At 42.1% G+C, this 14288-nt stretch overlaps 1 protein-coding gene across 1 annotated transcript in view; it reads left to right on the forward strand.

Annotated features, from left to right (window-relative positions):
- Positions 1 to 559: 559 nt before the first annotated feature.
- LOC115469735 (cytokine receptor-like factor 2) overlaps positions 560 to 14288 on the forward strand; it is a 45331-nt gene continuing 31602 nt past the window's right edge. Inside the window, exons 1-3 of the mRNA XM_030202522.1 lie at positions 560 to 629; positions 1423 to 1541; positions 2864 to 2955. Of these exons, the coding sequence (XP_030058382.1) occupies positions 560 to 629; positions 1423 to 1541; positions 2864 to 2955 (281 nt within the window). The remainder of the gene's footprint in view (positions 630 to 1422; positions 1542 to 2863; positions 2956 to 14288) is intronic.

A 14288-nucleotide genomic window follows, 5' to 3' on the forward strand; every position in this document is an offset into this window, starting at 1 on the left:
ATAATAAGGATCAATAAATGAATATTATGAATACACTGTGAGAATATTGATTATGTGAAAAAGTGATCTGATATATAGTGTCTGGGATAACATGGAAATTGCTGAGTGAATTAATCCCCACACAAGTGATACATGGTTACTTTATAAATATTAGCACAAATCCACCTGCTTGAGAGCAGGTGACAATGTTAGTACGTACTTCATGTACATTTTACAAAATATGCATACACCTCTTAACATTCCTACTGTAAAAACAGTACATGCTGCCTGCATCACACATACTTTTAGGCATGGTCTAATTTTTTTCCATTTATATGCCTAAAACAATGTGATAAGCATGAAAATGGTTTATAAGATTACCCCCCACGTGTTTAAAAATCCATGCAATCAAATACAATTCATTTTAGATAGAATTGCTGGGTTTAATTTAGGACATGATTTCTGTTTCCTGCAGTCACTTCCTCTCGGTTCCAGTTCTCAAAGTAAAAAGCTGAAAACCAGAATGTTTCCAGAGCCACTTCCTGAGACAGTCAGTCAACCCTGTATGTCCAGGTAAAGCATGGCAGCTGTGTCAGGCTTCCAGGTTTATACAGTAATAGTCTTCTTAGGAGAATTTACAACGATGCATGGTAAGTTTATTGATGTGTTGCAAAATTTCTTGTCAAGAGTTTCTTGCCAATTCTGCTCTGCAGGTTGATACTCTGTTTTATGAAATAATCGATCCAAGGGCTCTTGAGAGCCCCCACTAGCATATCAGTATTAACCCCCCTATTTACTAAGTCACGCTAGCAGCTGCGGTGCGCTAATGCCAACATAGCCCATTCACTTTGAAGGGTCACAAGGGCGACAAGTCTTGATAAGCAAGTAGTTGTAATGCAATTTGATATATCAAGTGCATTTGGTTGATCCCAATCTTATTGACTTTGCTCTGCTACTATGGAATTGGAGGTTCAGTTGTGAATTGGTTTAAAGGATTCCTGAGGAATCGGTCTTACCAGGTTATAATGAAGGGATTTCAATCTAACGCCTGGGTTCCTAATTGTAGTGTGCCTCAAAGCTCTCCAATTTCTCCTCTTTTGTTTAATATTTATTTTTTTGTTGCATTTGTATCCCACATTTTTCCACCTATTTGCAGACTCAATGTGGCTTACAATAATATATCATTGTAACAGCGCCAATCAAGAGTAGATAAACAATTGGTTACGTAAAGAGCAAATGAAACATAATGGATATAATCAAAACAATAAATCAAAGGGCAGACAGATTATCAAGTAATTGGTGATGTGTTGGAATTCCTATTATTGATTATTATGGGAAGTCTTGTTATAAAGGAAATGGATATAATCAATTCAAAAATCAGAAGGCGGACCTCATTGGTTTTTTTATTGTCTATTTCAGGGTTTTGCCCTTTTATATATGCAGATGACATAACAATGCCGTTGGAGGATGTGATACCTGCTATTAAAAGAGGATTAGATGTATTGGAAACTTGGGCCCTGAGATTTAAGTTGAAACTCAATAGAGATAAAACTACGTTTCTGGTACTGAGTAGTCATTTTAATAGTTTGTTATTGAGCAAATTCATTGTAAATGGAGCTAACTATATGCTAGAGAAAAGACATAAATTTTTGGGAGTTATTTTTGATAACTCTATCTTTTAAATCACAAATACAAGCAGTTTCTAAGAAGGCAGTGGCGTTCCTAGGGGGGCTGACACCCGGGACGGAACACCAATGCGCCCCGCCCCCCGGGTGCAGCGCCCCCCCCGGAACAGTGCGACGCCCCCCCCAGCGAAAGAACCTCCGGGTGCACGCCGCTGGGGGGGGGGGTGCCGCGTGCCTGCCGGCTCTTCGTTTTCATGCTCCCTCTGCCCCGGAACAGGAAGTAACTTGTTCCGGGGCAAAGGGAGCATGAAAATGAAGAGCTGACAGGCGCGCGGCACCCCCCCCAGTGGCGTGCATCCGGGGCGGACCGCCCCCACCGCCCCCCTTGGTACGCTACTGTAAGAAGGTGTTCAGAATGCTTTGGAAACTCTCAGAATACAATCTTATTTTGAACCTCAGGTCTTTCAAATAATTATTCAGTCACTGACGTTGGCACATCTAGATTATTGCAATGTTATCGATACAGGGTGTCGTACTTTTCTGTTGAGAAGGTTGCAAATGTTGCAGAATACAGCCTTATTTGTAGGGGGGTCTAGATGTGAAAGAAATACACTTTTATTGGCTCATTTGCATTGGTTACCACTAGAGGTTAGAGGCTAGAGCAGTGGTGTGCTGGAGCAGGCTCGCAATAGCCGGTTGTTAAGTTTTTAAGAATTTTGGGAGCCGGTTGTTAAAGTAAGGCCCTCCATGGCTACTTTAAGAACTGGCTCCCAAAATGTGGGCTTGGGCCCCCTGCTGAATTCTCTTTTACTTTGCTGGTGGGGATGCTGAGCCCTGCCAGCCAAGTAAATAGACTACTGCTGCTCCCCGCTCCTTGTTTCCAGCTCTGGGCAGCAGGCTGGGACTTCTCCAGCATGTGTGAGAAGTTTCAGCATGCTGCTCAGAGCAAGACGTTGGGAGTGGTGGCAGTCCATTTATTGGCCCGCACGAAGGGAGGGAGGAGAGAGAGGCAAGTGTTGCTCCCCCTCCCCCGGCCACCCCTGGCCCTTCCAACTGCAGAGCTGGCTACGTCCGGAGAAAGAGCCTGTTGTTAAAAATTTACCAGCACACCCCTGGGCTAGAGTGATATTTAAGACCTGTGTACTGGTATTTCAAATATTGCATGGTCAGGCTCCAACTTATATGCAGGATCTGATTAACATTTTACCAAAGAATTGTTGTGTCTTGTCTAAAGAATTTTTGGTTTTGCAATTTCCTAGTGCGAAAGGGGTGAAATAGAAGAAATTATTTTCTTCATCCTTTATATTTCAGGCAGTGGACTGTTGGAACTCTTTACTCACACCTGTGAGATGTGTGACTGGTTATAGGCAGTTCTGCAAACTTTTAAAGATTTTTTTTTGTTTCAAAAATTTGTGTTAGTTAAATGATGCACTATTGTTTTAATAAGAATTTATAATTATTTTCACATTTGTTTTTTTTCCTTGAATATACCTAGAGGGGCCTAATTGAACGAAAACGCCTATCTCCATGGGCGTTTATCTCCGAGAACGGGTCCGTGAAGGGGTGGACCGAACCGTATTTTGGAAAAAAATAGACGCCCATGTTTTATTCAACAATGTGTGAGCTGGGCGTTTTTGTTTTTCAGCGATAATGGAAAATGAAAGCGCCCAGCTCAAAAACGAATAAATCCAAGACATTTATTCGTGGGAGGGGCCAGGATTCGTAGTGCACTGGTCCCCCTCACATGCCAGGACATCAACCGGGCACCCTAGGGGGCACTTTTACAAAACCAAAAAAACAGGTAAAAGAGCTCCCAGGTGCATAGCACCCTTCCCTTGTGTGTTGAGCCCCCCAAATCCCCCTCAAAACCCACTGCCCACAAGTCTACACCATTACTATAGCCCTAAGGGGTGAAGGGGGGCACCTATATGTGGGTACAGTGGGTTTGGGGGGGTTGGACGACTAATAAGCATTAAGCAGCACAATTGTAACAGGTAGGAGGGATGGGCCTGGGTCCACCTGCCTGAAGTCCACTGCACCCCCTAATAACTCCTCCAGTGACCGGCATACTGCTGCCAGGGAGCTGGGTATGACATTTGAGGGTGAAAATAAAAAGTTGTGAAACATCATTTTTTTGTGGTGGGAGGGGGTTAGTGACCACTGGGGGACTCAGGGGAGGTCATCCCCGATTCCCTCCAGTGGTCATCTGGTCATTTAGGGCACTTTTAGGGGCCTTATTCGTGGAAAAACAGGGTCCAGGAAAAGTGCCCTAAATTCTCGCTAAAAACGCATATTTTTTCCATTATCAGCGAAAGGCGCCCATCTTTGTTCGGCAGATAACCACGCCCCAGTTTCACCTTCGCCACACCTCTGACACGCCCCCATCAACTTTGTCCGCATCCGCGACGGAGTGCAGTTGAAAACGTCCAAAAACCGGCTTTCGATTATACCGCTTTATTCGTTTTTGTGAGATAAACGTCCATCTCCCGATTTAGGTCGGAACTTGGGCGTTTTTCTCGTTCGATTATAAGCAGGCTAGTCTAATCCTGTTGTAAACCAACCTGAACTTCAAAGTATGGTGTGATCTATAATATAGTTTCTATTGTATCGTCTTTTTAAACTAATACAGCTATGGATACAGATGAAAATTTCAAAATGATCAGTTTCAATGAACATATTGAATTTACATGGACAGCTGGAGAAAATTGTTCTATAAGGAATCTTACCTTTTCTTATAAGTAAGTATTACTCTTTAATACCTTCCCTATTACTTAAAAGGGTCTATATAGTAGACATTTTTCCCCACAGACAAAACAAAATGGAAAAAAAAACTCAAAGTAATTTCAACAGTAGATCAAAACATGCTGCCTATGATTGACTGACGATTATAAGTCATGCCTTTTTGCATAAGTAAAGGGGTTCACCTTCAGAGGCTGGACAAAAATCCACACTGTAATATCTGGGACAGGTTCTGGGAGTAGAAACTGCAATAGCTGAGAGTCTTAGGCCTACAGAATCACACACTTCACTCCAAAGATAGTTCACAATCCAGGTATTTGTACCAAACCAGAGAAGATTATTGATGGACAATAGCACAGCAGAAAAACTCCACAGTTTCAAACCTTCAGACCTTTGCAAAACATCCAAAGTCGGACTTAGACATCATATTGAAAACGTCCCTCCACATAACACACAATGAGGGGCATAATCGAACGCGAACGCCTATCTCCATGGGTGTCTATGTCCGAAAACGGGTACGTGAAGAGGCGGGACAGACCGTATTTTCGAAAAAAATGGATGTTTTTCAGCTGGGCGATAATGGAAACTAAAAACGTCCTAATCCAAGCCATTTGGTCATGGGAGGGGCCACGATTCGTAGTACTGGGCACCCTAGAGGTCAGTGCTGTGGACTTCAGACAAAGCTCCCACATGCATAGCTCCCTTACCACGGGTGCAGAGCCCCCAACCCCCCTCCCCCAAAACCCACTACCCACAAATGTACAACACTACCATAGCTCTTAGGAGTGAAGGGGGCACCTACATGTGGGTACAGTGGGTTTTGGAGGCCTCCCATTTACCAGCACAAGTGTTACAGGTAGGGGGGATGGACCTGGGTCCTCCTGGCTGAAGTGCACTGCGGTACCCACTAAAAGTGCTCCAGGGACCTGCATACACGCAGGCCTCTAGGACTTGTTGCTGCTATATAACATTGGCACACCAGTTGACACCTGAAGACTAATCTCTCCGAAAACGTCCTTTATTGGAATAAGCACTCTTACTCACAGTTAACTGCGGATCAGAGGTTGTGCCCCACTGGCAACGAGTCTCCCTGGTACTGAGATTAGCAGTAGGTCCGAGCTGGCAGAATGCTGTACAATGCCCTCTTTCAGCCACATTCAAGGTAAGAACTAAGTTCTGTAACGTGGCTAACACGTGAAAGGGATCTAAAACTGGCTTACAAAAATGGCCACTACCTCATGGACTACAGGGCACACTCTGACCCAGTAAGCAGGGGGAAAAGCACCATGGGAGTAGAGCCTACCAACTACCAACATCGTGAGCATTTGCCACAAGCTACTGGAATCACGGAGCCCAATACCCTACACCCACCACAATGCATTGCTGATGTGACTCTGCAGTGCGCATAACAGAAAAGGTGTCACACTCACCCGAGAGCCACATCATAACCAGGGAAAGGCTGTCACAGGATAGAACACATTCTGCTGTCATGGAGGTGGGTACGGCATTTGAGGCTGGCATAGAGGCTGGAAAACAAAGTTTTTAAAGTGGGTTTTTTTGGTGGGAGGGGGTTAGTGACTACTGGGGGATTACGGGGAGGTCATCCCCGATTCCCTCCAGTGGTCATCTGGTCAATTGGGGCACTTTTTTGGGACCTGCTGGTGAAAAAAAAGGGTCCAAAAAAAGTGACCCAAAATCGCGGTAAAAACACCTTTTTATTTTCGATTATCAGCTAAAGACGCCCATCTCTCCTCGGCCGATAACCACGCCCCAGTTCCGCCTTCACCACGCCTCCGACATGCCCCCGTCAACTTTACCCGTTTCTGCGACGGATTGCAGTTGGAAACGCCCAAAATCGGCTTTCGATTATACCGATTTGGGCGCCCACGGAAGAAAGAAGCCCATCTCCCGATTTGGGTCGCAATATAGGCGTTTTTCTCTTTCGATTATAAGCAGGAATGTATGTTCCTCATATATCACTACAGGAAGTGATTGCAGCACTAAACAAATCCTGAGAAGTGAGAATAACATTTTTAGAACTATGCTATAGAGACCAGAATAAGGCCTGCCGGGAAGAGAACAGTGTCAGACGTACTTTTTAAAAAATAGTCTTCTGTGTTCTTATCATCGTGTCTGCTCAGACACCTTCATTCCTTCTGGAAATTGTGGAGCACTTGCCAGTCTGTTTTCCAAGACATTCCATAATGTCTACAACACCAAAGAGCCCTCCTGTACTTGGAAAGTTTCCTTCCTCAATATATAAATACATATTCATAGGGAAAGTACTTTCATAGAGACCTAGGGCTATTTACAATAAAAACATGGAAAGAAGTTCTTTTCTCAACCTGTATATAAGAGTCTCTCATTTCTGAAAGAGTTTAAAAACATATTGACATCACAGGAAACAGGATGAAACATTACAAAGTCCTTCATATGTCCTTTCAGTCTATCATTTTCTAATCTCTTTCAAATCACATGCTAATGAACTATGGTGAGATTCTCTACTATTATTTTTTTTTAAAGTGTACTTTTCTCAAAAAAAAAAAAAAAGTGTACTTTTCTCTTTCAGATATCAAAACTGCAAAACAGGTATGAAATATACATGCAGAACCACTCTTTCAAAGCAAGCATGTCCAATCTGTATACAGTGAAACCTCAGTTTTTGTTGACCGGTTATCGTCAGTTTCGGTTTTCGTTGATTTTTTTTCAGTGAAAAATTTGTGTCGGATTTCGTCGGTTGCCTCAGATTTCATTGGCGTGCCCACGTGACCTCGCTGCTAATTTTGCAAAAACAAAGGGCGACCCATGCGTTCTCCTGCTCATTGTGGCGTTGTTTCTCATTGTGTGAGCATCACCCCACGCGTCTAACGCAACGCACGCAAGTTAAAATCACATGTGCTCAAATCTCATTTTCCCTGTTAAGTGTTTCCCTTGCTAATAAGTTAACCCTTTCCCTTTAGCTCCATCATGGGACTATATTTATTCTCTATAAAATGTGTTTTTGGTATGTATTTTGGAGTGTCTAGAACGAATTAATTGGATTTACATTGATTCATATGGAAATAATTGCCTCGGTTTTCGTCTGTTTCGGTTTTCGTTGATTGTTTTCGAACGGATTATCAATGAAAACCGAGGTATCACTATATACTCTTTTCTCACAGATTTTTTGATCAGATGTGCATACACTGATCTACACCTACTGTTGACATGGGCATATTTTCCATGAAAGATTCCCTACATATATTTAGGGCATTCTCTCCCAATACCCCACTACCTGAAAAAAGTCTTTCATTTAGGTGTGTACATTTACATGCCTATATGTTAGCAATTTTCAGAAGCCCCTCTTCTATGCATAAAACCTTATTTTATGTGTAACCCTGGTACTGGATGCCAGCCAAGCTCTTTAGGTTAGGCACCTGGACCAGGGCATACAAAACGCAATGTCTCTATTGAGCAGGTTGGGCCAAGCTAAATTGCGGAGGGCCAGAGGGGGTATTCTCTCTTTCCCTTCTCCGGAAGACTCCTCACGGCAACCTCTGCTCCTCAGAACTTAATTTCCAATTGCAGCCCCTGCTTCTGATGCCGGGTGGGATACCCCCTCACTCCATGGGTCCTGGCAGAGGTTTGGGCATCCAAACCCCACCTCCATGCATAAGAACACTGTCAATCATGTTCTCATAACATCCACAACTATATCAGTCTCCCAACTTCCATCACCATAAAAACACCTAGAAGGTGAATGTATGAACATAAGAATAGCCATACTGGGTCACACCCATGGTCCATCTAGCCTAGTATCCTGCTTCTGATGGTGGCCAATCCAGGTCATAAGTACCTGGCAGAAACCCAATTAGTAGCAACATTCCATGCTACCAGTCTTGGGGTGAGCAGCAGCTTCCCCCATGTCCATCTCAATAACAGACTATGGACTTTTCCTCCAGGAATTTGTCCAAACCTTTTTTTAAACCTAGATACACTGACCACAGCGTATCTGTGTTTAAAGTACAGTACCTTTGTAAATTGCCCTTATGTTAAGCTTGCTTTACGCATGGAAAATGACCCTTGTAAAATTGCACAAGAGTATACACTTGGAAAGAGACTAGGAAATGCAAAATTGCATCTACTCTACATGACATTTCTGGAGTGTACCATGTGTAGATCAACCACCGAGGTGGCAACCTGCTTTGGGGCAGAGGGAGCAGGGAACCAGTGGAGCTGACAGGCGCGCAGCTGCTATCTGCACCCCTCCAGCAGCGTGCACCCGGGGCGGACCACCCCCACCGCCCCGCCCTTGGTACGCCGCTGTACCCAAATATAGTAGTAGGTATTTCAAATAACGTAAAACATAGATTAAGTCTTTAAAAAAGGCTGTTGGTTGCATGCACCAGAGCTGTCACAGTTGGGGCTCTACAAATGTTTGAAGATGCTGACCATAGGAGCTGCAAAACAGAATGCATTCTGCCTTGCAGCTCCTACTGTCAGCGTCTTCAAATAGTTCAACATTAGAACCCCAGCTGTGAAAGCTCTGGCGCACGCAACCAACAGTCTTTTTAAAGACCTAACCTATGTTTTACATTTTTTTGAAACACCTACTACTACATTTGGGTACCATAACAACAATACAGATGCCTGAGGCAGGCACTATTGCTGAAAAACAGTGCCGTGCTGAGTCGATTCGTATTACGGAATAAAGTATATACTCCCTGCTCCGTCTCCATGGTCTTCTTGGAAGAGTCCTGTTGATCACGCTACTACTTCTTCTCTGACCCTGGGATGTACATGGACAGAGCAGGGGTGGAGTTTAAGATGTGCGCATGGACTTTGTGAAACACAGACTACATACACAGAGTATGCACACATTTTGCACCTGCTTTATAAAATAGGTGCATATGGACCTTTTTAGAGGTGCCATGTTTTAAACTACCCCCCATTATGACAAAAGAATCTCGTGGGATCCCATCATTAAAATAGATAGCCTGAGATGCCAGATCAAGTAGCAAAGCTCTGGACCATTTTGAGCTGCAGATATGATCAAGTACAAAAAGCAAAGACAATTTTACCAGGCTGTTCCAGTTGTTTTCATTGTGGAGAGTATTCATACTGCAAGTTTTCAGTTAATATTCAAAAGCTGACATGGACAACTTCGGACCACAATAATGCAAATGAAGTTTCAGAATTAGTTATTTGGGATTGCAGTGATACCTCTTTGGTGCTAGGAAAGGCCCTTGATAACTTGCAGCTAGTTCTACTAATGTCTGCTACCAGCATTAGCAACTCTTATTTTACCAAAGGCCCATTTTATGCAATTCAACCTACTCACCTACAACGCACATTAATAGCATTAGTATCTGCAAATCCACTCTAACTCTAGCTAATCTCCTTCCCAAGAAGTCCATTCTAATTTGAGTATTTTCATCTTGAAATATTAGTGGACATGCCAGCTGCAAAAGAACCAGATGTATTCTAAACAATAAAATATCTCAATGGGGAACGTCGCGAGCTCATTCCTTTCCTATCACAAATATTCAAGGAAAGCGCTGGAAAGCTCCAGTTGTTGGGGCCTGCCCTTGTGGGATAGAAGGAAGAAAAGGAGGGTGGGTAAGCAGCTGAAGAAGTAGGAGTGAGGACTGGATGCAGGGAGGGGAAGATAGTGCTTAAGAGAGAGGGTGTGAATGAGTCAAAGGGAGATCGAAAGTTTTACATCCTCTTCCCTTCCATTCTGAAGAAAAGGAATGAGATAAAATATTTGGGGGGATTGTTCAGGCTTTCCATTGCTTCTGACTTGAATGAAGAAGGCTTTAAAAACTATTATATTTTTGGTATTGCACCCCTGCTCACCTCTATAAAATGTATGGAAGGGGAAAGCACAGACTGCTGGAGAGGGTATGGGGAACATTTATACTTAAATGGTGGCAATGTCTTAAAGTGCAAAAGCTCTGGGATCATATGCTTATGTCCTTCAAAACCCTTTAACAAGGACATAGTAAAAAGCATGGTGTGCTGCCTGCTAAATGTGGGGCTCTCAACTCTCCAGGCCACAGAAAACAAGAAGAAGTTGGTGGCTTGTATTATGATGGCAAGCAGATTAATATTAGCAGACTTCTAGAAGCAGCAGGATGTTCTGGATAGGACTAGGGTTATCGCCAAAAGATTTAGGGCCCTTACGGTAAATGGAGAAACTTCAAAGTGAAATAGACAGCACTGAAAGGGAGTCCATGTGGATAACGATCTGAATCTGAGCCTAGCACCTCTGATGGGGGGATTTGGGAGGGGAGGGGGCATTCAAGTGTAATATGTTCAATAGCATGTAATCCTGATTCTTGGAATAATGTGACTCCTTCTTGTATTATTTCTGGAATTGGATTGTTTATGTTCCTGGAGATTGTTAACTAATTTATTAATTTAATAAAAATATATTACTGAAAATCTTATGTCTGTATATATATATATATATACACACACACACACATTATTTATATATTTAGTTAGTTAGTTTTCTTCCAAAATTTCCACATTTTCAAAAATCTCAGAGAATGAAAAGACTTAGCTTGATATCCCTAAATAGGGAGCCTCTCCTGACCTATCATGTTTTGTTAATCTGCATCAGAGTCAAAGCACCTGCAAAAAAATAAAAACTTTGAAAACAATCGTTAAAATCCAATCTTCTGAATCTTATCAAAATCTCGCATGCACAGCACTTACTTAAGTGATGTTATGACTTTTATTGAGAGCAATATACCCATCATCAAACCACTACAAAATGTCGGCATTCTACTGAACACTTATGTACTAAAGTCAGCTGATCGCTCATCTTGCATAAAGATACGTCAATATCGCCAGTTCCTCAGACCGGAAACATCCAATCCAGTTCTTCATTAAGACCATAAAGAGGTATCGAATTTAGCTGAAATATCCTTTTCTGTTCTTTAAAGTCCAAGCACTGTTCAGTATTCCCTCCCTCCCACCCCTTTATTATCACATCTAATATACGCCATTTAAATATCTGTTATATTATGTTGTTGAGAGATCTAGTAGGCGACCAGCTGTGCCTGTGCATTTCTACTGCAAATTCTAGATTTATGTTCATTGAGTCAACTTCACTGGCCTACTAGTCCTACCCACATAAACCAATTCACATGGGCATTTAATACAATACACAGCATATGCTGTATCACAGGTTGTAGAACATTGTGAAGTGTATATCCATCCCATTTTCAGATAACATGAAGAGATTTCCTCCCATGTACTCGAACTCTATTGACAATGGCTACATTTCTTATGACTCGCTTCTTCATGTTGGCCCAAACACTTTTATCTTAGAAGACAGTATTTCCCCAATAGCAGCATTGTGTTGAAAAACAAAAGTTAGTTTTTCCTGGAGACCCTCCAATAGTTTCAGAACATGCCAATGATCCAATATAATATGAGTAATCCTTGTAGATAAACGAGAATCCCATTGAATAAATGCCAACACCTCTTGATTTGATTTTTGTTTCTATTATAGCAAAAGTTCTTGTTGAGCATATCATGCTCTCAAATATGCTTTCCTTACCACTCCTTGAGAATACCCCCACTGTAAAAATTGTTCTTTCAGTATAGTTGTGTGATAGTGTGACTAGCAGACAGGTCTAGGTCCTTAATAAACTATGGCCACATGGAGGGTTTAAAATAAAATAAGACACTTTGATGCACAGGGAAGGGTAGCCTGTTCTTTTCATGGGTGAAGAGGAATAAACAAGCAAAAATCAGTCTTTGTTCCAAGGAATTTTTTCTGTGGCCTGCTCCTACAGGTCCACAGCATGCACTAATGTCTCTTAGACAGCATAAACAGCTGGTCTCTGGCCTGGGGTCCCAGAGTTTAAGTTTTGGGCTTCACTATTCAAACAGCCGGGCCTAACCTAGCCCTAAAGTCCAAAGTACACTTATAAGCAGAATTCCAAGATAAACTTGGCCTATCGTAGTAGAGCTTCTGTAGCTTACACTTCTGTAGTGAAGGATTTTGTTTCTTTCCTCAGGGCCTCTCTGTTCTATCCAGCCAGAGGACTTAACTTCTGATTCACTCTGAGCCCAACCCTCCTGATTCAGCAAGCTACCTAAGCCAGTGGTTGCCAAACTTGGCCCTGGAGGCACCCCAGCCAGTCAGGTTTTCAGGATACCCACAATAAATATTCATTATAGAGATCTGCATTTACTGCCTCTACTGCATGCAAATCTAGCTCATGAATATTCATTGTGGATATACTGAAAACCTGACTGGCTGTGGTGCCTCTATCAACAGGCTTGGGAACCACTACCTAAGCTATTCCCTGTCTTCAGGTAGCTCTGTTCCAGCTTCAGTGAGGGAGTGTCCTTAAGGAAACCCTGCCATGTACTACCCACACCCTCACAAGCTGCTTGCAATCGAAATTCTTTCATTGAGGAACAAATTCTCCGTAGACGTAAAAATTGACTAAAAGGAAGACTTCATCACAGGTCGTATGGGTGAAAGCTATAGAATCTCAAACAGTAAATTCTGATCTGTAGATTTTCTATACAATGTAGTGGAAAGCTTTCCTTCTTCTTTTGATATGTGTAGGTCTAAAAAATCAATATAAGTTTGATTTCATTCCCCTAACAAATATTAAAGAATCATGTTTATGTTTATGTTTATTGGGAACTTGATATACCACTGTTCACAAACCAATCAAAGCAGTTTACCACAATTAAAAATACAGAAATATGAAAGGAAAGCCAATATCAAATAGGACAGAGGAATAAACAAGTATTACGAAAAAGGAATAGAAAAGAAGAAGATGGGTGGGGAAACAGAGACAACCAGTTATTTGCCACTGTCCTGGACTCCATAGAAGAATTAGAATTCAGGAAATGCTTGGGAAAACAAATGTGCTTTAAGAAGACAAAGGAAACGAGGAAAAGAAAGCTCTGACTTCAATGGAGTTGGTAAAGAATTTCAAAGAAAAGGGGCCAAACAAAAGAACGCAGAAGCATGTGCAGAGCTCAGTCGAGAACAATGAACAGGTGGTATAGATGGCAGTCAAATGCTGAACAAAGTGCATGGACAGGGGAGCAGGGAGTAATAAGACTTGCAAAGTATGGAGATAGCTCACACGTAGAGCTTTGAAGGTGAGAGTCGGGATTTTATGAATTATCCGATATTTTATGGGAAGCCAATGATATTCTTTTAGAAAAGGTGTTACATGATCAAAGCACCTGGCACATGAGAGAATATGAGTGACTCTGTTCTGTAGTCTGTATCGTCTGCAATTTATGGAGGGAAATCTCAGGAAGTCCAGCATATATGACATTGCAGTAATCTAATCAACTAGTGCATAGAGTAAAGTGGCCACAACTATCATTATTGAGGAACTGAAGAAGACAGTGCACCAAACGAAAGAAATAGAAGCACTTCCTAACAGTGATAGAGATATGTTGAAAAAGTCAGCGCACTATCAACTCCCAGATATTTCAAATTATCAACCAAGCAGATAGGAATTCCATAAATGGCAAGTGTAGAAGATGGTGCAGAGTGATGGCTGGTGAACTAAGTTAAGGTGTTAAGGTGAAGACAATGAGATGCAAGCCAAGAAGAGATTGTATTAAGACAGTTTTGAAGAGAACCAAAATCCGGGTGATAAGGATCCTGAGAAGAGACTAAAAGGATATCATCCGCATAAATATAACTTTTAACATGTAGTTCTTGAATAAAAAAATGCTAGTGGTCTAAGGAAGACATTAAAGAGTAAAGGGGAAAGAACTCAACTCTGAGGGACACCACAACTAAGGGGGATTGGATCTGAGAGTGAAAATGGAAGAAATACCTGAAAAGAACAGCCAGTAAGGAAAGAACAAAACCAACAAAGTACTGTACCTAAAACTCTCTTCCACAATGTCACTGATTTAATGCAGGGGGACTTACATATCCAAGTTTCTTCTAATTCCGCTACA

The sequence above is a fragment of the Microcaecilia unicolor genome, chromosome 4, assembly GCF_901765095.1.
Source record: "Microcaecilia unicolor chromosome 4, aMicUni1.1, whole genome shotgun sequence".
Taxonomy (NCBI): domain Eukaryota; kingdom Metazoa; phylum Chordata; class Amphibia; order Gymnophiona; family Siphonopidae; genus Microcaecilia; species Microcaecilia unicolor.